Consider the following 23,086-nt stretch of genomic DNA (forward strand, 5'->3'; position numbering starts at 1 on the left):
CCATTCAGACCAATTTCTTGGCAAACAGGAATAATAATGTCTTTGACTTCTTTGTTCCTTCCTACAACTGGTTTCCATTTCATTGGTATCTAGTGCCGTCTGGTGACGCACAGCAGCACTAGAACATTGAACGATTGTTGGTTAAAAGTGGGGGGGGGGAAGGCAGAGAAGGAGAGAGAGAGAGAGAGCGCGCGCCTAAAATGCAGGAATGTCTCTCCTTCTATTAAGTTGTTCATTAGGTTTTACAGTGTATTCTGCATTCATCTTATTTATTTTCTCACATTCTACTTTAGTACTTTATCTTTTGATACACAGATTGTTTAGTAGTTTTCTAAATAGTTTGTCTGTCTCTATCATTTCCTGCTAATCCTTCGTAAATGAATGCATGTCTGAAGAGACCTAAACCTAATGTACTATTGATTTCACAGTCTTACTACACCACTCATTTCAAAATGGTCTCTTTTTCCTTGGAACAAGTTTTCCTTTTATATCTTATTCAGAAATTAGCCAAACATGATATCATATCTCTAGCACTTTCTCACATTTTATATTTTTAATCTTCAACTTTTTTTTGCCTATCTCTGTAACCAGACTGTAAATTTAGTATGTTCCTTTTATGTAGTATATATCCTTTAAATATTTGTTGATTTAATATGTTAACTCAAGTATAAAATGAACATTTGACCTTGTGTAGAGTGCAAAAGAAATCTTTTGACACACTGTGGTAGGAAAACAAATTCAAAGGTTTATTATCAAAGATAACAGTGATTTATCTGAAGCAATCTTTAGTCTGGGTAAGCAAGATGATGTTAGGCTTTGTGAATTAATGTTATGAGAAAAGAAAGTCTATTTTTGTTGAGAGAGAAAATTTTGCTGCATAACTGTAATTAGGGACAAATCAGAGATTAATGATGCATTATATTCTAGAGCTTTAACTGATAAGCACCAAGAAATGGCTTTCTCAACTTTAAATGGTTTGTAAAATATTATCTCTGTACTTTGCTCTATATACAGAAAATAATGGATACTAGGTCTGCTATTCAGAAAATTCAATATTTATTCTAAAATATAAATTGTTGAGTTATAGGAAGATTTCATATACTCAAAAAGAGCATAAAATCTACCTCTACTAATTAGCTTCTCTATGAAAGCCTTCCAGGCAATTACAGGGTAGTACCATTGGTCAATGCTTTGGTTGCTTTTCATTAAAGGTATAGTGTTGCTACCAGATGAATTGCTTCATATAAAAGCACTTACCACAAAGACCCATAATGGAGGGTTAAGTGCTATACTAATTACTAATTTCAATCCTTATTACCTATATTTTGCAGAATAGGCACTTTAAAGGAACCAAATATAGGCTATTGGTTCCCGCTTCTCTGATTATAGGATTTGGTGGTAAAAGCTTTAATTTAGCTGCTCTTCTAATAAAAATAACTCCCCAAATTAATAAAAAGAGCCATACCACAAACTGACATAAAATACATATACTATACTTTTGCTATTGAACTTGTATTTACAATCACTTCGTCATAAACACTTTAATCGAGTTGACACACACACACTTCAAAATTTGTGTTCAGTCATTATGGCACCGTTGCAGATGAATCTCCAAGAGAAAAAGGTATTTGAAATTTTCATGGCTTATTTCCTACCTCAGCATCACACTGAAATGAACACAGAGCAGATGATTTATAAAACATCTGATGACAATGGTGACTCCCCTGAGTTCTTTATATATTGATCATTACCTTTTTATATGTATATATTAAAATTCTTCATATGTGCTTTAATTTTCTTGAGGGAATACTCTGTGTTTTTCCTTGCTTATATCCTTCAGAATAACTGCAACTTTGCCCACTCTCGGTTTATTTATATTTTCTAAAATATATCTTGGTAAAAGGGCATCTAAAATCTCTGATTAAAAGTTGAAAGTTGTATCTGAAATAACTATATGTAAAGATTTGCTTCTTATTACTATACTGCTCATTTCTATTTTTAAACATCTCTTACATTGTACTTCTTATTCTGAACAATTGTTTAATTGGCAAATAAGGTACTATATGCATTAAGCAAATATTAATCTAGAAAAACATGTAGAAATATTTTTTCAAATAATTAATAAGTACTGCCTCAATCTAGCTACCAGATTCAAATTGGACATTAGTCTGCTACAGGAACACAGGAACCATATCTTTTTTGAACTATATTCAGTACATGGTATCTGGTATGTGTTCAATCAAATAAAATACAGTAAAATTGGGGGATACAGAAATTTTTGAAAACATAAAATATTTACTAAAATGCAGTGATGTTTGGCTAATATAGCCTATATTTCTTTTCTATCATCTATGCTTGGGTAATGCATCCTGTATTTCTCTTTTAGAGATACATTATGCATATTAATAAAGGCCAAGTATAGATATTTTAACTTAGCTTAACCCAGAATTTCCCAAACTAATTTGAGCATGGGAGCTTAACCCAGAATTTTCCAAACTAATTTCCCAAACTAATGGGACTTTCCCTTTCTCACCATAAGTAGTAATAACCTCTAGGTAAAGATACCAGTTTGGAAATTGCTGATAAGTGTTAAAAGTTACTAAATAAAGATAATTTTAAAGAATTAACTATGAACACAAAACCATGCCTCAAGAGGCAAACGCCACACTGCAATAGTAACAGGATTGATCATTTTGCAGGTTCAGGTCCACTGTTCACAGCCGACAACATCCCATGAGAAAGCCTAGACCTTACCCTACTATGTATTTTCATGGCATCCAGTGTGATGACTTTCTTTCAGCAAATAGGCAGTGATTAATCCATATTTTAGGAAAATTACCAATACATCTTTCTGGAATTTTATTAAGGTTTTAGCTATCACTTTTAAAAGCAAATTTTTAGGCTGGGCATGGCGGCCCATGACTGTAATCCCCACACTTTGGGAGGCTGAGGCAGGAGGATCACTTAAGGTCATGTGTTCAAGACAAGCCCGAGCAATATAGCGAGACCCTCATCTCTACAAAAACCTTTTAAAAATTAGCCAGGCATGGTGGTGTGCACCTGTAGTCCTAGCTACTAGAGAGGCTGAGGATGGAGGATCCTGTGAGCCCAGGAGTTTGAAGTTACAGTAAGCTATGACTTTGCCACTATACTCCAGTCTGGGCAAAAGAGTGAGATCGTGTTTCAAAAAAATTTAAAAAAAAAAAGTTAAATTGATAAAATAAAGAATAAAAATTGAAATTGCACATTTATACCAGGATTTCAGATAATGCAATAATCTGGGATTAGCAGGGGCTATGTAACATTGCATGCATATTTAAGTTACTTGGCTTTAAAATCTTCTATTACTTCACCTTGTTGTATACAGTTCACATAATTGTAGTGTAAAATTGTGATAATTCCCAAGACATCGATTCAGCAAATATTTATTGAGTGCCTACCATTTGCCAGTATTATAACAGGCACTGGACATATTAATTTCCTTGCTTCCTAATTTTGTCATAGAGCAGTTTATAAAATTACATTTAATTCAGCAAATATTTGCAGAGTACTAGGCTTATGGAATAGGTTTGAACCAGGGCTTGAAGATTTAGAATTCTATAAACCAGAAAAGGTCCAGAAGGGTATTACAGATATTTCATTCCACAATTGTGAGTCAGTACTTGAGATATTTGATATCAATTGAATACATTGGTTATGTCATTAAATTACTTCTTTCAAGAACCAAATAAGTCTGATAGAGGAATTTAATATATGTTTTGATTATTATTTTATTGGATAAAATAGAAATGTATTTTTATACTTTTTCCTTATACTGTGTTATAAATTGTGTGCTTTGCAAAAAACATAGTTATATCTAAAGGGGAAAGAGATAAATAAGACAGATACTTTTGGTAACCTATTTTATACTAAAATATAAAGATGATAACGACTGCAGTAAAATACCTTTATACTTTTAATTTATATTTTACTTCAAAACATATTTGTTTTAAAATTGAGGATACATACCACCACAAGTAACACTGTTTAAAATTTCTAATCTACCACCTTTGTCTCAATAACATAATATTGATAAAACTCATTCACAATAAACAAGATAATTTTTATTTTATCAATAATGACTTGACATTTATTGTATAGACTTAAAATGAGTAGCGCTAGTGTCAAAGAATCCTCATGAAACTCCATGGTTATACGAAAGTGAAAACAAACTTCTTTTATGTACATGTTCTTATAACTGCTGATTTATGCTACTATTGTTTTCTCACTATTTCTCTATCTCATGGGATTCCTACACTTTAATGAGTTTCAGCTGTGCACCACCATCTGCGGAACGGTTAGGTCTTATTTTCTCTCAGAAAAAAAAAATAAATAAAGTGTTATAATATTCTTTCCCTTAGTTTTAAATTTTAACTTTGTTACTTTTGACAAAGCCTTTCCTTTGTTTAAATACAAGGATCCAGTAAAAAGAGCTTTGATATGTTGTGCTTTTTATGTGTGCATTCTTCTGATTTCATTGATGTCCTGAATTTTGAAAACGATAATGTACAGCTTCACGTTCTCTTATAAAATGGCATTTGTACACTGTAGCAAGAACAGTTTAGGACAGCATTACATTCACATGACTCTAAAGTCCAATAAATAGTTGATGGTTTCTCAGAAAACCACAATTTGGTGAAACGGACGCAAAACAGTGCTTTTTCTTCCAGTTTGATTTTCATAAAATCTTCCCCCGATACATATTCACTTGCTTACCTGCAGGGTAGCGCTCGATCACTGGCCAGCTGTCCACCTGTAACGTGGCATTGCCACCACTCCTCGTGAAACGAACTACATGGTATTTCCCATCATTAATGATTGCATTGGACTCTTCAATGGCGATGTCATCTGTCCCAACATTAAACTTAACTCCAATTTTTCCCTGGTGCTGTAAGAGAGGAGGGAAAAAAAGAGTTGTATTAAGTTGACTAGTCACCATTTAATAAAGATCACATGCAAGGTATTGTTTAAAATTGTGCTTTGGACAACAGCTGTTTTCCTCCAATTTTTACTTCTGAAAAACTACATGTAGTAGAAGCAAGATTCTTGACATTTGGGTAAATTTAAGACATCTCTTTCATGGATAATTGATATTCCAAAAGGCACACTTTCAAGGGAATTGAGCTGCATTCTTCCCAGAGGTTGTCACAGAGAAGGTGCATAGCTGCCCGCACAAAGGACGTACTTTCATGTCCTTTAATACAGCCCCTTTAATCCACTCTCCCCATTTCACAAGAAAAATGGGGCTCCAAATTCTTCCTTTTAATAACTGGTGAAATCAGAGCAATGATGTCTGTTTAGAGCCCATTAACACATGCTCACAATATAGGAAATAATTCTAAAGGGTATGGGGCATAGAGGCATTTAATGGGTGCAGTCCCTTAGTCAGTATTCACAAGCCATCAAATACTAAGACCTTGAAAGTTATTCAATGTTTTTATTTTATTGATGATCAAACATCAACATTTTATTGATGATAACACAGGAAGGTACAAGACTTGTTCAAGGACACATAACTTAATAGAGATGTACTAGAACTAAAATTCAGTTCCTTTATTCTTAGATTATACCTAAGCTAAATTAAAGCAAAGATACCATTATCCAAAATTAACCCCCTCTTCAAATTATGCAAAACCACACTATGAATCATTCTAACTATAAAGTTGTTGCTGTTAACTTTAGAATTTCATAATAAAAGGTGGCAAAGAGAAACATGTGCTATATCCTCTGCCTCTGAGAAGCATTCTCTAACAGGACTGTCAACTCTACCATGAATTCTGCAGATTTTTAAAGCATGTGGATTTGCCCTTAATCAGTCGCACAGAATACCTGCGCTGTAGGCCCTTGTCAGAACACATAACCTCAAACTGTCTGTGGTTCACCCTTCATCAAACCTCAGTTGAGAGAAATGACGTGGAGGAAGAAGGGTTTAAAGTACACACAGTCCATCCTTTCCTGTGGAAGTTTTAAATCAGAATGTTAGAAATCTGAAGATGTGGACCACATTCTCTTGACTCTTTGTGGGGTTCTCATCATTATTTGAACTAGACAGCAGGAGTATGCTATCGGCTTACACTGAGAATCCTTATGGAAAATCTTTTACAAAATTGCATTAATCAAAGGAAAATATTTGAGGATGTTATTTTGCAGTATTGTTCATTATCTCCTTCATGTAGAGATCCTAAAGATTTCTGTTGAGTTTTTCCCCTGGGTTCTTATTGTACATAAAGATCTCTTTCTTATAAGTTAGCATGCTTACATTTTTTTTTTTGTTTTGAATTGCTTGAGGCTTGATGGATGATTTAACTTTTTTAAAAATCACATTTTAACACTATATACATGTTTGCTAAATAAAGATAACTTATTATGTCTCTTAAATGAGATTCTTTAAAATTCTCCTGTAGAGTTATATCACGTGTTAAAAATGTATGTAATAAATTACTGAAATTTTATTTTCAGTAATTACTGAAATGAGTAAAAAGTAATTCTACTACAATGAGAAAATAATGCAGGCTTACAGAAAGATCTGAGCTAAAACAGGTCTTTGAATAAAGTTTGCATTTTCATCGGACTTTTGCTGTTTATTAGCTGAATCAGTCTACATAATACTAAAATGTCTTACAATGCCATGTATTTGAAAGTAAGGGTCATGAGAAATATGGTGGAAATAATAAGTCCAGGGGAAAATATATGCTAAAGTCTCCGCAGCTATTAAAATTACCCAGCAAGAAGTGGTGGCACACATGTATAATCCCAGCACTTTGGGAGGCCAAGGTGAAGAGGACTGTTCAAGCCCAGGAGTTGGAGACCAGCCTGGGAAACATAGCAAGATCTCATCTTTACCACACAAAAAAAATGTTGGGCATGGTGGCACACACTTGTATTCCCAACCACTTAGGAGGCTGAGGTGGGAAGATCACTTGAGCCCAAGAGGTTGAGGCTGCAGTGAGCCATGACTGTGCACTGAACTCCTGCCTGGTTGACAGAGTAAGACCCTGTCTCAAAATAAATAAACAAATATTTAAAAAATTACCCTATCTACATGGACCCTGAGTTTCCTAACGACCAAACACATACATAGGGCTCTACTCATTTTATAAATACTAACTCTGGTATTCTTCATAACAGTTCCATGAAGGAGATGCTCTTTTATCTCCATTTTACAGATGAGAAAATTAAGGCACAGAGTGATTAAGCAATTTGGCTAAAGTCACACAGCTGGAAAGAGAAAAGCTGTGGCTCAGATCCACACAGTCAGGCTCCAGAGTCTGGTCCTTAATCATTACACTAGGCTGAGTTTAGGACTGTTGTGCCATCCTATAGCTGTAGCTAGCAGATTTGGTAAATCTAGCTGTTTTTACTACCTGTTTTATCTCTCCTGCTAGAGTAGCATCACTAAGGGGCCTTGTATTATTCTTCGAAGTTAGCAGATATGTATCAATCAATGTATGCTTAAAATAATTTTGGAATAAATTGCAAGCAACTGATATGAGGATATAATCGAATATTAAAATGCTTCTTTTTGTTTCAGTTTCAGCTGAGATGTTAAGATGATAAGATAATAAGTCAAAAACAGATTACTGTTTCCATCTTACAAAATGAAGTTGAAAATTACTTAAGCCAGACTTGCAAAGGAGAACACTGAGAACTGCTTTTAGGGTTCTGAATTAATTACCTACTTCAATCCATCAAAATGCAGAATAAGGAACGAGGAGATTGACAATTAGAAGAGGATTTTTGGAGAGTTGAGATTTGATGTGATTTCCACATACCTGCAAGGTGGAAGCTTACTTTTCCCTATCTCAAGTGTAGGAGAAAGGGACATTAGTGGAACATCTCAGAAAATTTGACATGTGTCTTCTGGAACTTGATCGGAGGCAGTGGTCAAGGTAGTGAGCAAACTAGCATTTGACTATGCCTGAGAAATCTTCAAGGGAAGAGACTGTGGCTGGCTGATGCCCAGTGGCCAAGGAAAGAGATATTGATGTACCAAGAGCCACCTGTACATTAGGGTTTGTTAGGACAAAGGACACTTGTGGACCCTAGGTTAGTGTCCATGTAGAATTGTGTTGTACCCTGTTTAGCAGGGTTACTAAAGGAATTGGGCTGAGTAGTTAAGAAAACTCAGAAAAAAAGAAAAAAGAACTTGGAGTTACAGTGATAGATGACCAGAGGCTGAGGTGGGAATCCTAAATGACCATCTGAAGGAAGTGCATTTACTACCTTAATGGAATTGCAGGTAAAGAATTCTAATGATATGGTTAAGGTTTCTAAAGAACCAAATGCTTCCAAAAAGTGCCTCCTTAAGAACTTTAAGCAAAGGCTAAGCTCAACTAAATGGGTACAATAATATCAGCCAAGTAAGGTCATTTATGCCCTTTATGTTTTCTTTCTTCTCCTGCTTCATCCCTGGAGGATAAGAGAGGGAGAGGAAAAGTGAAAGTTGTGGAAACAATCATGTTCCTCCCAGTGCAAGCGGGGGCTCCACTGTGGCTGAAGCAGGGATAATGAGGAGGCTTTAACTGACTTCTATTATTACAGAGGAGTAAGCTGATATTACATTTTATGTCTAAAAGTGAATGGATGACCTTTTTACTATCCAAGAGGGAGCAAGCACTGTTGAGACTCCCTGTGGACTTCCCTGGTGGTTAGAAAGAAATATTTTTACATAACAAGTTTAAATTCTTGTTACACCGTAGGAGGCAGTCCTTTCAACACACGTATAGGAAGATATTTGTTACTCTAGAGTTGTCCATTGTTTTAGGGTCTCATCTATTATAGACCTGGTTCTTATCCAGGATAGACTGGAAAAAGTTCTTGAAGTTTCCTACTTGTTATGATAGGTAGGCCATAAGACCCTATTTTCATCAGAGTATTAATTATTAACAAGGTCTAGATTCAGGGAATAGAAGCATTGCATTGCTAAAGCTGAAAAATGCACTGAACTCTAAAATAAGTCCCTTTAACTTATCCTTAAAACTTTCTGCAATATGAAATGCAAAATACTCATTTTCTAGGTGCAGAAATCTCCAGATTTCATAGGATTTGATTTTTTGCAACACAATAAAATAAACAACGTAGAAACAAGGAGCATCTGTGATGCTTGCAGAACATTTGACTTTTAAATGATGCCCATCTCTTCTTGGATATGATCAGTTTTTGTCTCAACTTCAAATGCCTTTGACATCTCATGGATTTAAAATCTAGAGTTAGCTAGAGTGGAACTGACAACTATCAAAGTAAAGGATCAAACAGGCCCGAACCTAATTCAGACATTATCTACTTCACCCCAGGTTGCATCAGGCTTTGAAAAACAATTTATTTATAAATGATCACCAAAGAGTTTTGGTGAAAACAATACATTTAAAATACATATAAAGTACAAAATACTAATATCAAGCATATTTATAGGACCGGTATTTATTATTTCTTTCAGAAACTATAGATATCCTTAAAACACAACCTTTTCATGTTTATAGGATAGCAAGTCACTTAAATTATATAAACAATAAAACTTGCTAAACTTTCTTGCCAATGGATAATTACAATTTAAAAGAATTCATTTCAAACTGTTATTCTCTGGGATTAAATATGATTGTCTTGTCAAATTCTCATGAATATTACATTAGCAAAACCAGAAGTCATTTCACTGGACATGTACTGATCTCCCTGTACTGTATGTTCCTTGAAATAGATAACTGGCTCAAATCATAATTTCAAAAATCTATTATGAGAATATCAGTAATGAGGTATTTATAATTTAATGAAGTCTTTCCATGGATTCATTAAATAAACAGTGACAAAGGTAATTATTGATTTTTTTTTTACAACAGCTCATTTCTGAATAAAGATTGTATTATTAAACCAAGTTAAAAGGAAACATCATGAAATATGACACTGGAAAGGTCCTTGAAGGTTCTAGCAAGTGGCACCATAGTTTAATGCATAGTCTAATTCCATATGAAATAACATATATACTTGATGGTTTTATGTTTTAACTAAGATTAATATTTAATGGTATAATCGATATCTTGGGCATACTTCAAGCAAGATGCTTGCATGTTACAGATGCAGATATAATATGTGCATATGAAACAGGTAAAGCAGAATACACATAAGTAAAGATTTCAGTCTACATGTGACATACAGACATGTTACATAAGATTTTAGTGCACTGTTTCCCCACACCCCATTCTTGAACTGTTATATGGCTAAACTATGCTCAGGAACAGAGACCAGTAACAAACAAAAATGTCTTTCTCTGTGTCTGTTTACTATACTCCTAGAGAGGAGGACCAAACATTGTGAACAAGTGTGCAACTCAGGAGGGCATGTAGATTAGTAGGAGCCCTGTTTATGTTCTGTAAACTTCTGTCATGCACCATAGTACAGTCCAGTACTCCAGGGCCCCACTTTGGACAGAACTCAACAATGTCTTCAAATGCTCTGCATGCTTGTACTCATTTCAGAATACAGAAAGACTCCCATGGTCCAAATTTACATTGTTGATTGAAACCAGAGTTGGGTGAATGGAATGTTTTGCTTCTCCAGAGACTAATCCTCACCAGGGAGCAAAGGTTTTAAAGCATGAAGGGTAGTCTGGAGCCTATAGTCACAGTTGTTGGAGTATGCAACACTGCAGACAGTATCAGAGAGCCATCTGTTATCTCACCTAAAAACAAAAACACTCAGATAATCGCTAATTTAGCCCAAATACTTTTTTTTTTTTTTTTTTGAGATGGAGTTTCACTCTTGTTGCCCAGGCTGGAGTGCAATGGTACGATCTCAGCTCTCTGCAACCTTTGCTTCCTGGGTTCAAGTGATTCTCCTGCCTCAGCCTCCAAAGTAGCTGTGATTACAGGTGCATGCCACCGTGCGCAGCTAATACTGTATTTTTAGTACAGGCAGGTTCTTCATGTTGGTCAGGTTGGTCTCGAACTCCTGACCTCAGGTGATCCGCCCACCTCGGCCTCTTAAAGTGCTGGGATTACAGGCGTGAGCCACTGCCCCCAGCCACCCAAATACATTTCTAAGTGAATTACTTAGAGGCCCTCTTGGCCGGTAGAGACTCTCTTTACCAATCTAGACGGCCTATAATGGTAAGAAGTTTTTTTAATCCAGTTGTTTTAACCTGGCACTGAGATATACATGCCATCCTCTCACCCCCAAAAAGCAATATCACCACATCAAAAATAAGCTCCTGCTGCCCTGTCTCCTATTTTCTCCGTTATATAGTGTCTGTTTAAAATTCATTCAGGTAACTGATAAAAAGTATATAACATGCACCCAGCATTTTGCTCCTACTGGGAGGAGAATAAAAACAGATAAAGTCTGTTTTCTGCTCCTGGGGACACTTTCAATCAAATTGGGAAGGTAAATCATGCATGCAAATACTCATACCCACAAAAGAGTTGAGGGAGTGGCGGGGAGAAGCACAGGTACATTGGGGGAAGCATCTGAAGGATCTCAGGAAGCCTCAAACTGCCATGGGAGCAAACCAGCATTTGGACAGTCCTAACACTACCAGCAGGTTTCAATGCAACACCCAGGGATATAGAAGTTACGTTCTCTCTATCTTCTATCTCTCCTTTCAGGTCCCACATACCAGACTACTCACTATGTGCCAGGCATTGAGCTCTATACATTTATCTCCTCTAAAACTCCCAGCAGACCTGAAAGGTAAGTGCCATTGTCTCTATCTTCTTGGAAACTTTAATCTTGCTGAAATCACACAGCTAGTAAGTATGGGTACTGAAATCTGACCAAGTTGGTGGGGCATTCTAAAACTGAATAACGTCAGTTGTGTCAGTGTTCCAGGAAAATGTCTTGAAACTAAGGCATCCTTAGAGGACTGAGTCAAGAGAAGGGTTACTACAGGGTGCATGGTTTTGTTTGTTTGTTTTTTGTTTTTAGTTTTTTGTGTTGTTGTTGCTGTTGTTGTTGGCTAGTTACATTTTGTAGCACTACACAATAAGGAACCAGAAGTGGGCAAGATATATGGGCAATACCACCTCAGAAAAATCTCATTTAGGAGTAATACATTTTTTTAAAAAATAGCCTTTTCATTTCCCCATCAAATCTTCATTAAGGATAGTATATCTTTTCTAATATGTCTCCATCCTACAGGATGCTGTAGCTCCTTCAATGAGACTATATCCTGGCTGTGATATTAACTTCCTGGAGGCATAAATTCATCTCTTGGTCCTAAGAATGTCTAATAAAATTTTGTAAGCCTGTGCCAGTCCTCCTCCACACACCGCCTTAGGTGTTAGTTTTTATGTGACCATTTCAACTTCTCAAACATATTTAAAACAACTTTAGGGTAGGAAAAAAGACTGGTGTATAACTCATTGTATCCTTCACAGCACTTCCCAGAATACTTTTGCTTTTGCAAATTTCCAATATTCTTTCACATCTGATTTTTTTAAATTGAGATATAATTCAGATATCATAACATTTGCCCTTTTAAAGTATATGGTTCAGTGGTTCTAGTATATATTCACAAGGTTGTGCAACCATCACCATTATTTAATTTCAGAACATCTGCATCATGCTCCAATTTTCTTTGGATGAGATAATGCATACAAAGTTCTTAGCACACGTAATGGTTACACAGTTCCTGTGAGCTATTAGCATTATTATTATTAATACAATTATTATCATTATCCTCCCCTTTGAAAAACAATGTTTAGCTTCACCGTAGTTTGATGGAAGTTAATTAAAATATTGCTTGAATTATATAGACATTTCAGTTTTGCTATTAGACATATTTTTAATCTTTACAACTTGTGAAGCAGTGTATCTATTTTGTAAATGGGGAAGCTAAAGCTCAGAAAGGCTGAGACTTGACCAAAGTCAGAGCATCTATCTATGACTTGGATCAAGAGAAGATATTCTAAAATCTAGCTGTGCTCAACTGTAAGATAAGTAGTTCTCCCATTGATTATGCTAAGGCAGAGCATCCTTGATTAGACAACATCTATGTCCACTCCCATCTCAATATTATGGTTCTAGGGAAATCCTAAATGTAAGGTAAAGCAGTTCTCACAGAAAAAACTTAGAAAGATATTACTAGTTGAGTTTTTTGAAACACATTGAAGGTGCCTACATTTGAATTTGAGTCTCTCTTAGATTTCCTTCAAAATTTAAAAAATAAACTCTAAGATTTTATTATGTTTTTAAATCAGAGATTCTCCAAATTAGGAAGAGAAAGAGGACTTTGCATTAGGTTGAAATATCAGTAATCTGTGAAGCCTTTTGTGAACTATGTATGTTCCTTCCCAAGAAAGTACAACCTCTGATGGAAGGGCTTGTCATTGTTGGGAAGAGCCCTTGCCTTATCAGGTATGTAGGATTTCGTGGTGGTAAAGTGAGAAAAAGGATGGACAGATCTTGAGCTCCAGTGATAACATCAAAATACTTCAGTGCTTCTATTTCCTCATTGTCTCTCCTTAGACGAAACCAAATAAAAAATCAAAACAATATCAAGATGAATTTAGTCCACTAAGTGATGGGCTGCTGGATCTTTGAATGGGGTAATAACCTTGATATTGGTATTTTAAGATATTCTCCATTTTGTTTCACGAAATGAGCCAATACTGGATTATTCTTTACGTGGTATTTGAGAAGACATTCTCAAACCATTATGAAGTCCTCCAGTGTGACTATGGGTACAGACATATCAGCAAGCCTTTTCGTGGTACTTCCCCTGGTTCCAAATAGCATATGCTTGCATGATATCACAATAGCTGTAGAATAAAATAAAGTTACCTTAGCCTCTTATGAATCAGAACCATCTCATTGAGATAATTCTATATCTCCATCAGCTGAGACAACAACTACTATGAAGTTGAAATAGTTGCCTTTAAATGTGTCCTTATGTGTAAAGAATGTCTTTTATTATTTTTCTCCCTGAATAATCAATGAGCAGAAATCAAACAGAACAAGAAATAGGCATTGACTTGGTGGCCTATGCAACCTTCTTAATTTTTCACAGGTAATACTTTCCATTTAGATAGTTAGCCTAGTGGTCTGGCATCATAACAAATACTTTAGGTTGCTACATGAAAATCTCAGCACCACACTGGCTTAAGTTAAGCTTTTTCCAAAGTGCAGTGAGCTGACCAGATGCGGATTACTTGTTTTTGTTCATTTTTTTATATTTAAAAATTATTGTTGCTTTAAAGACCCTTGTTGGAGTGTTAAATTACTTTTTCTTGTACAGTCACATTGTATAGTAATTCAGGAAACTATGTGCAATAAACATTGTGTTTCAGGTGCTGATTAAAACCATAATCTTTGTTTTTTCTGCATCTGCCTGAATCCTTGTCTTTGGGCCATTGCACTCTTTGATATTACCTCCACCAGGAACTGAACCGGAAAGGAACATTCAATCAATTCTTCTAATTGTCGACATTTTTATGTAAAAAGGTTTTCCTATAAAAGAGCTTTGGGATTATTTGTGGATTTCATTTATTTGTTATATCCTAGGATCATCATTTTCCAGGAGAGCTGACTATATAATTACAATCTAACTCTAATGCTCCAAATTTCCATAGCACAAAGCCCAACATTTTTCAGACAAATAGACAGAACATCCTTGGATTGTAATTTTAGTCCTCTGCATGGCAAATGTAACCTTAGTAACTCGGTTATAGGTAAAACAAAATGAATCTCTGTATTTAAAACAGTCCTTAAAAGATGTAAAAACATATCAAGAGATTAATGTAAGTTTTTTTCAGTGCTTCCATTGGTATAAGCTATAAGCTACATACAGTAAACTGGGAATGGAAAGATCAGTTTGGAAGGAATATTATTTTTTTTAATTATGTTTGTAAATCATGACTTGAAACCTAAAAATAAGAGTGAGGAAATGTTTTCAAGTGTGTTTGATGGACTGACTTTCTAATGATGCTATGTTAGTTTTCATAAGCCTCAAGTAGAGCCCTACCTTGAAATGCATCCCAAGAGAAAAGCTGACAGTGCTAACTTTTTCCTTTTCATTTTCTCTTTCTTATTGACTTCTAGTCCAGGACTAGCTGTCTGACATCCTTAGGAAAAAAATGTGTGCATATGGGCATAGAAATGCATTTACCAATGAATATTTTCTAAAGAATCAGCGAGGCTCTATTATCCCTGAAGTGATAAGTAATAATTCCTGTAGCCACCAAAAATAAATCTATGTTCATGTGTGTGATTTTGTCACAACAGAGGAGAATATGGAATTTCTAAGGCTGAAATTCCTGATGATTATGACTTTTTTCATCTTCACAAAACAGTAATACCACCACAAAAATGAAGTAATGCAGAAAAATATTTATCAAGTATCTTTTAGCTGCAGTGAATTTTGTAAAACACCGTACCACTCATCCCATGACTCAAAATTGATAAAATGTATGTTGTTGGTTGTATTTATATGCATTTATTTTCCTCAATTGCATGGTTTTCTGGCATAAATGACACTAAAATTTTGGAACTACCATAACACATAAAGTTTAGTATTCACCAATATTTATGTACTTATTCAAAAACCACAGACTTTTTACTATACTCCTGGCACTCTGTTAAGTTCTGGATAAATATGGTTAACAAACCAGATGGTGCTACTGTCATTATGAAGCTTAAGTCTCACATTATTTGTTATACATTAAAACTTACTGTAGCATATACAGCATGCTAATTTTCAAGAAGGCGAAGAGTAAGGATATCATGAGAGGAACTGAATAATTAAGCAAAGCCTCCTTGAGAAGCTGAAGATGAGAAGAAATCAATAATGAACATTTAGCATTTTCCAGACAGAGAAAACAGCATGTGCACATGGCCCAGGAAGGGATTTTACAAAGACAGATCCTTTTATGAACAAATGCAGATACAGATATAAATACATGGACTCTTTATAGACATTAACATGTGCAAATTATATATGAACATGTACATGTATTATTCAAAATATTTGCGTATGATATAAAACTAGGTTATGGAATAATGCATAACAAAAGTAAAATATATTATTTGCACAAATAGAGCAATTGAAAAATAGATGGTGAAGTACATTTTAAAAATTTTCCAATCAGAGAACAGAAAATTGTTGAATATAAGTAGAACCTAACAGTATGCAACTTGACATTCATCTAATTGTTTATTCCTAAGTGTCATTCATCAATGTGCTTTATGAAATGCAATATATAAAAGATTTCCTGAATCAACGGGGACTCACATATTTTTCAAAAGTCACTTACTTCTACAATGTCAAAAAAGATTCATCATTCTGTGCTTATATTTCTAAATTAATGTAACATGTTTAGTTTCTTTGTGTAGTGGAATGTCTTGTTAACTTATTTCTCCAGAGAGCCCTTTTATCTCAAGATGTAGTAAAGAGTTACCCATAAAATTTCTGCCTTAAAAGTGCTGTTCAAAAGCACTTGACTAGTTTTTCAAGAACCCTCCTCAAATTAGTAGAAGAATGCAAAGTTTTCACCCTTGACCTTTCCACCTTCCTGTTCACTCAGAAGAGCAGATGAACAGGGTTCAATGCCTGTGTCCCAAAATGCAGTCTTCCAGGCAGTCAACCCATCACTTCAAATGAGAGGAAGGATTCTTTATCCAATTCTACTTTAAGAAAAATATTAAATAAATGAAGTTAAAAGAGCATTTCCCCTGAAATTTGGCCAGGAATTTTGAAGCCAAAAACACACAAAGTGTTCAAATTCAAATAACTCATGGACATTTTGAACTTGAGATAAAAATTCATTTGTAACTTCTCCAGAGCAGTAACCACTGGAGGCTCTTTGAGGTCATTCCTTCCCATTGTTCACCTGGAAGAGCAAGAGAATATTTTGAAGAGACTTGTGGATGTTTAGCTCAGTAAAGGCAGTGCAATGAATAAATACCTGGAGGAAAGTCAACTTAGCAGCCATTGACTGAACAAACAAACAAACAAACAAACAAACACACTTTCTCTCTCTCTTTCTTACTGCTCCATCACACTGGCTTTTCATTTCCATAAATGTCTCATGTTTTGACCCATCTCAGGCCCATTGCAGTTCCTTCTGCCTGGTTAGCTGTTTCCTTGCTTTCCCCATTCCAAAATAATTGATGTCCTATAATGTTTGGAGATAATAACTTTGAGAACTTAAGGATAGGTTTGGGCATTGAATCTCCTGAATAAGGGACAGTGTTTGTGAAATATCATTTAGTGAAGCAAAAACTCATTAGTGGTCATCTAGTGGAGTACAAAAGACATCTACTTAAAAGTCTGGGCTGACAATAGGCAAAAAGCAAGAGACATACCGGGAGGCCATGTCTCTTCTGATTAGCAGAATTATTTGGTGGACTCTGATTATTTCTGATAAATCTTTAAGTATTAAATATCACAGCAAGATTAATATACTGTTGTGATCTTGCATTCAATTGATACACTTCCCCTGCCAAACATGTCCACTCTTTTAAAATAAACATGAACTAAACCTAATAGAGAAGGTAAAAATTCACTGAGAAATTAATCACAAACATCTTTCTAAGGCCAAGTGGAAACCATACCTAACTTATTCAGTATTTGGTAATACCAGTGTCAGAGCTCTGAAATGAGCACGGATATTCCAGAAGGGCAGGATTTGGCAGCAGATACATGATGAGGATAATGACAATGATCTTGCCATGTGTCAGGCACTCCTTCTAAGCACTTTACAGGCAATATTACATATGAATATGTATGACTATTTTCATTTAAATCATGAGGAAGCTGAGCCTCAAAAGCTTGTCCTAAATCACATGGCTAACAAGTATCAGAGCTGTGATTTTTCAAACAGTCCAATTCCGGATTTTGTGTGCTAAACTACACCATTGCTCCTCTGAGGAAGTCCAACATGCTTACAAGAGGTTGCAGTTTGTTTAAGCTGTGATCTTAGTAAACCTCTTTGAAAAAGAGAGATACTAACATCCTCACTATTGTATATAACAAGTAAAATATCAAGTACTTTTCAGACCTCCACTCCTTTAATTTTCACAATAACTCAATTTGCCAGCCTAACAATCTCCATGTTGAGGATGTTTAAAACTCAAAGCAAGTAGGTACTTTTCTGAAGTCACATAGCTAAAACATCAATCTAGTTACATTCAATCTAGGTCTATTTAGTTTCAAACTAAGAGCTTTCAACCACATCATGCTACTCCTTTTGTAGAGTCTTCAAGATCCCTTGGAAGCAGTAGGGGCCAGATGAGAGTATCCTGGGGCTCTAGACTCTTACCATTTTAGGAGATTTGTATACTGACAAGTTTTCCAAGATGCGGGTGGACAGACATAGCAATTCCTCTTTCATGGGCATTAAATTAGTCCAGTTGTTTAGAACTGCTAGTAAGTGAAATACTAATCTCCATTAGGGCCAGAGCAGACTTTGTTATACTTCAAGAGCCAGAAATGGAAGTACTATCTTTTAGGTTTAATTGAGATTCTGGAGTATCAGCCTATTTTCAGAGTCTGTTAAGAGAGAAACACTCAGAGAAATAGCCACTGTCTTTCCTCTACCCCACCCCCTCCCACCTTGTTTACATCCCGTTTTTCTCTAGTATGTTTTTTGTTTATAGCTAACAGATTTATTTAAATCATATTTAGCAATGCTTGCCGTTTTGAAAGATGTGCCTCAAGCTTCCAATCAAATCCAAAAGAATACATAATCATCAAAACAAGGTTAGTCATGGAGTTTTCTACTAAATAACATTTGTGACTAAAATAGGCAAGGAAATGAGAGATTCAGTTGTAGTTTCCCAAAAGTAATAAACCTAATATTTAGAAAGAAATAGTAATAACTTTCCAACAGCTCCGGTGTTCCATGTATCACAATCAATAACCAAGTAATTATAGATCTGAATTTTGTAGCTACTTTGGTTGTATCAAAAAAACCATTGCATAGTACTATTACATACATCTTTTATATGGTTTGGAAGAACCATATAAATTATCATTAACTATTCCTTTTATCATAATAATAAAAATAATAGGTAGAGTTCCTGATATATAAAATATGAATTAACCCATTAGAAGTAATTTTCTATTATAATTTTTCAACTTTCTTAGTCAATTTCAGATTATGATTAGAAATGTTAATGTTAATCTTGTTTCTCTCCCATTTAACCCCTCTCTTAAAAATATAATGACAACTTCTTAGACCCTTTTCTGCTCTCCTTCCATGTATATTTCAAGTTTTCTACTTATAATTTGTAATTATTTAAATTGTTTTATTTTTATCTTAGTTATTTGAAATCAACCTATACAGTATTACCATCTTTTCTTTCTCCCTAAACTTATAAGCACTGGTCTAGCATTTAATGACAACTTTTAATTTGTGATGATTCTATACAAGATGCTGCCCCAGAATGACAGTTTTATGAATGCTTAATGCAAGGAATCATAAAGCTTATACCAGTGCTGCCCTGAAAAATTAACCAAAAAAACCCAAAACTCTTTCTCCTTAATCAAAGAATAAGCTTTGATGTGAACAAAAGAGAGAAGAACATTTAATATCAGCTTTGGTTGCATTGCAATTAGCAATTAACAAGTAATAACCTATGATTAGTTCACAAAATCCAACAATTACACTTAATGACAGGTGACTAAGAGATGTGGGAAACATTTAAGTTAGGGCCAAGATGAACAAATGTGAACCTAGCCCAATTTGGTTTGGTAACATTAAGCTTTTGATAAGCTTTCCTAGTCAAAATTAAATTATTCCATATTCCTTTGAAGTAATTATAATACAATTTTCTAGTTTAATTAATTCTATCAGCTGTCTAAAACTTTGCGATCACAATTTATTTTATGTAAAAAACCCTAGAAGTTACGAGTTTTCAAGAAAGATGTATAAACTTAATCTTTCAATGTAGCTCATAAATTTAAATGCATGCTTAGTATTTTTAATGGATTGTTTACCCATCATTTAGCTAAACATAATGTTTCCAATCTGTTACAAGAGCTAAGCCATTTCAATGCTTTTTGAACAAGCTACTCTGTTGACATTGGTACCGACCACCAAAATGCACTGATTATGGAAGATACATGGTTAATGCATACAATATCTGAGCATTGATAGAGCATCAAGGCAAAAGCATTCAATACTCAAGTTCTCCAAATAAATACACAAAAAAGAGAACTTGATGACCACCTAAAATAAACTTTCAACATGGAAAGGTGAGCCTTGCACCATTCCACATACAGATTAGCTGAGCATTTCAAAGGTATTGTTGAATTTATCTATTTCTGAGCATATTTTACTTTTAACTCAACTTATTCTTTGAAAGGACATGCATTACTTTTGATACTGTTAAAAAAAAAAAAAAGACCCTTTTCATGCCCTTGCTTGCTAAAACTCTCCTAGAACTTTCAATGACATCATATTGCCTCTCAGACTCTTCAACTGGAAATTGTATCAGGTAAACTCTCATTCATTATTGCACTAGCCATCTTTTAAATTTTTAAAGAGATTATAAGGGACGGACTGTTTAAAATTATTACTATTCTTCCGCTTCTTACTATTTTTAGGTTTACTCTCCTATCACAATTATTGTCACATGCTACATTCCAGACTCTGTGTGTGTGTGTGTGTATATATATGTGTGCGTGTATGTGTGTGTGTATATATATATATACACACACACATTAACCCAAGTACTACAATAGAAATGTGATGCATTGATTTTGTAAGAAAAAAAAAAAAAACTACCAAGCTATGTAGCTGGTTATATTCACACATTGTTACAGAGCTGAAACTGATTAACTAGGCAGTTAATAAAACTATTACAACAATAATTGCAGAAATTCCTAATGTAAAATGTCTTGGCCTAGATAGTTTATGTCCCACTTAATAATAATGTAGACAGTAATACTAATAAATTCTAATTATCAATGACCATTTCCTATGTTTCCAGTTAAGTCTTTTAAATATACCTCTGAACAGTATTTGGCTCATAATGGTCACAAAACAAGCATTTTCTAAATCTTGACTAAATTCTCATATTAACTCTGTGTGAGGCAGATGTTATTATTACCTTCACTTAATAGGTAAGGAAACTGATTCATAAAAATGTCACTTGGCCACAGTCACTCCACTAACATTTGAAGGATCAGGATTTGAATCCAGATCTGTCTATCTCCAAAGTATGTGTTCTTAACCACTACTGTTTAATGTTGCCTTTGGAAAAATATCCAAGAAATAGATAATTACCAGTGATGAAATTGGTTTCAGAATATAGAAAAGTATAACTCCCCTCTAACTTCATAAAATTAAAACAAAATTACAATACCTCCTAAATGTATAAAATTAGAACTTCCTTATACAAAAGTCAATTAAATGTAGCACACACACAGAAATCCATCGACCAACATATATTTTAATCATAACTCACTATAATAAAGATGGCTGCTGCATATATTGCCATTTACCATGAGTCAGTCCTTTTGTGGTGCTTATATAATAACCGATTTTAGCTTTACAACTCTGAGATAACCATTATTAAGATCATTTTATGGCTGCGCGTGGTGGCTCATGCCTGTAATCCCAGCACTTTGGGAGGCCGAGGCGGGCAGATCACGAGGTCAGGAGATGGAGACCACGGGGAAACCCTGTCTCTACCAAAAAATACAAAAAATCAGCCAGGTGCGGTAGCGGGCGCCTGTAGTCCCAGCTACTCGGGAGGCTGAGAACAGGATAATGGCGTGAACCCGGGAAGCAGAGCTTGCAGTGAGTCGAAATCGCACCACTGCACTCCAGTTTGGGAGACAGCGCGAGACTCCGTCTCAAAAAAAAAAAAAAAAAAAATCATCTTTTTACAGAGAAAAAAAGTGGCACAAATTTGCACAGTCACTGTGTTAACCTAAGCACTCAAACTTGGTCCTTTTTTACTTCAGATGCCACATAAAGCCAGATAAGGCATATCTCAAAAACTCTGAGATGTTTCAAAATTGAGAAATCTATTAACATGCATCATTAGGACAAATGAGAAAAAAGAAAAATACAATATATTAAGATAGATTCTATAAAGGTATTTGTTAAGTTCACTATGCATTCTTGAGATCTTTCAAAAAATCACTTAGTAAACTATAACAATCCCTCCCATGATAAACCTGTTTCTACCTCAAGTCAACTGCCAACATCATGCTTAACACTAAAAGCATTCCCAATAAAGAAAGTTTTACATTGTCACCAATACGTCTTAGCATTGATTTCAACATGTCAATCAATGCAATATGACAGGAAATAAAAATAACAGTTTAAATTATTGATAGAGAAGAAAACAAAAACACACTACTTGCTGTAAACTGAAACCACGCTGTTGGATGCAAAAATAGCCATTTAAAATAAAATTAAAGAGCTAGCCTTCAGAATACCATTCTACAAATGAGGTTAAGACAAATGCATACATTCTCATAAAGAGTAACAAAGATACTGAGCAAAATGTTTTGTAATAAAGAATTAAAATATGAGTTTAACGAAACCATACACTTTCTTGGCAAGTGTTTCTAAATATAGACTCTGTGTGACGGATACATTAAGAATTATTATGTTATTTTCTTTGTGTCAGAAAATGTACATATTGGAAAGAATGAACAATTGTAGTCTGAGAAACAAGAGTACTGCAATTTTTGTCTCTAACTATATTTGTAATCTTGAACAAATTACATAACTCCTCTCTCTTGCTTTAGTTTCCTCATTTAGTTCATCTTTTTCTAGATCATCCTTTCTGGTTCTGTAATTCTATTTTATTTTCAGTTGCCTTCTCAATTTTCTATATTTTAATATATTTTAATTCATAATGGTTCAATTTGTGATAATCACTGCTGAGCCACAAATTAAAAATTTAGTCAAAAAAAAAAGCACAAAAATGGCATTGCTATGACTTTAAAAATAGCATACTCTTCCTGTCTTTTTTGAGATCTAAAATTGTTTCTTTAGTTTCTGGGGTTCTCTCGGGTTTATTGTACTATTAGACATTGACACGTTTTAAAGGAAACTTAAAAAAAAAAAAAAGAAACAAATGAAAAGAAAAAGAAAACAAC

The 23,086-nt window shown here is 34.6% G+C and overlaps 1 protein-coding gene across 20 annotated transcripts in view; it reads right to left on the reverse strand.

Annotated features, from left to right (window-relative positions):
- NRXN1 (neurexin 1) overlaps nt 1-23,086 on the reverse strand; it is a 1,137,472-nt gene that overhangs the window by 168,701 nt on the left and 945,685 nt on the right. For all 20 annotated transcript variants that reach the window (XM_073022966.1, XM_073022965.1, XM_038006271.2 and 17 more), the window contains one exon: nt 4,756-4,927. In XM_073022966.1, coding sequence (XP_072879067.1) covers nt 4,756-4,927 — 172 coding nt within the window. The remainder of the gene's footprint in view (nt 1-4,755; nt 4,928-23,086) is intronic.

The sequence above is a fragment of the Chlorocebus sabaeus genome, chromosome 14, assembly GCF_047675955.1.
Source record: "Chlorocebus sabaeus isolate Y175 chromosome 14, mChlSab1.0.hap1, whole genome shotgun sequence".
Taxonomy (NCBI): Eukaryota; Metazoa; Chordata; class Mammalia; order Primates; family Cercopithecidae; genus Chlorocebus; species Chlorocebus sabaeus.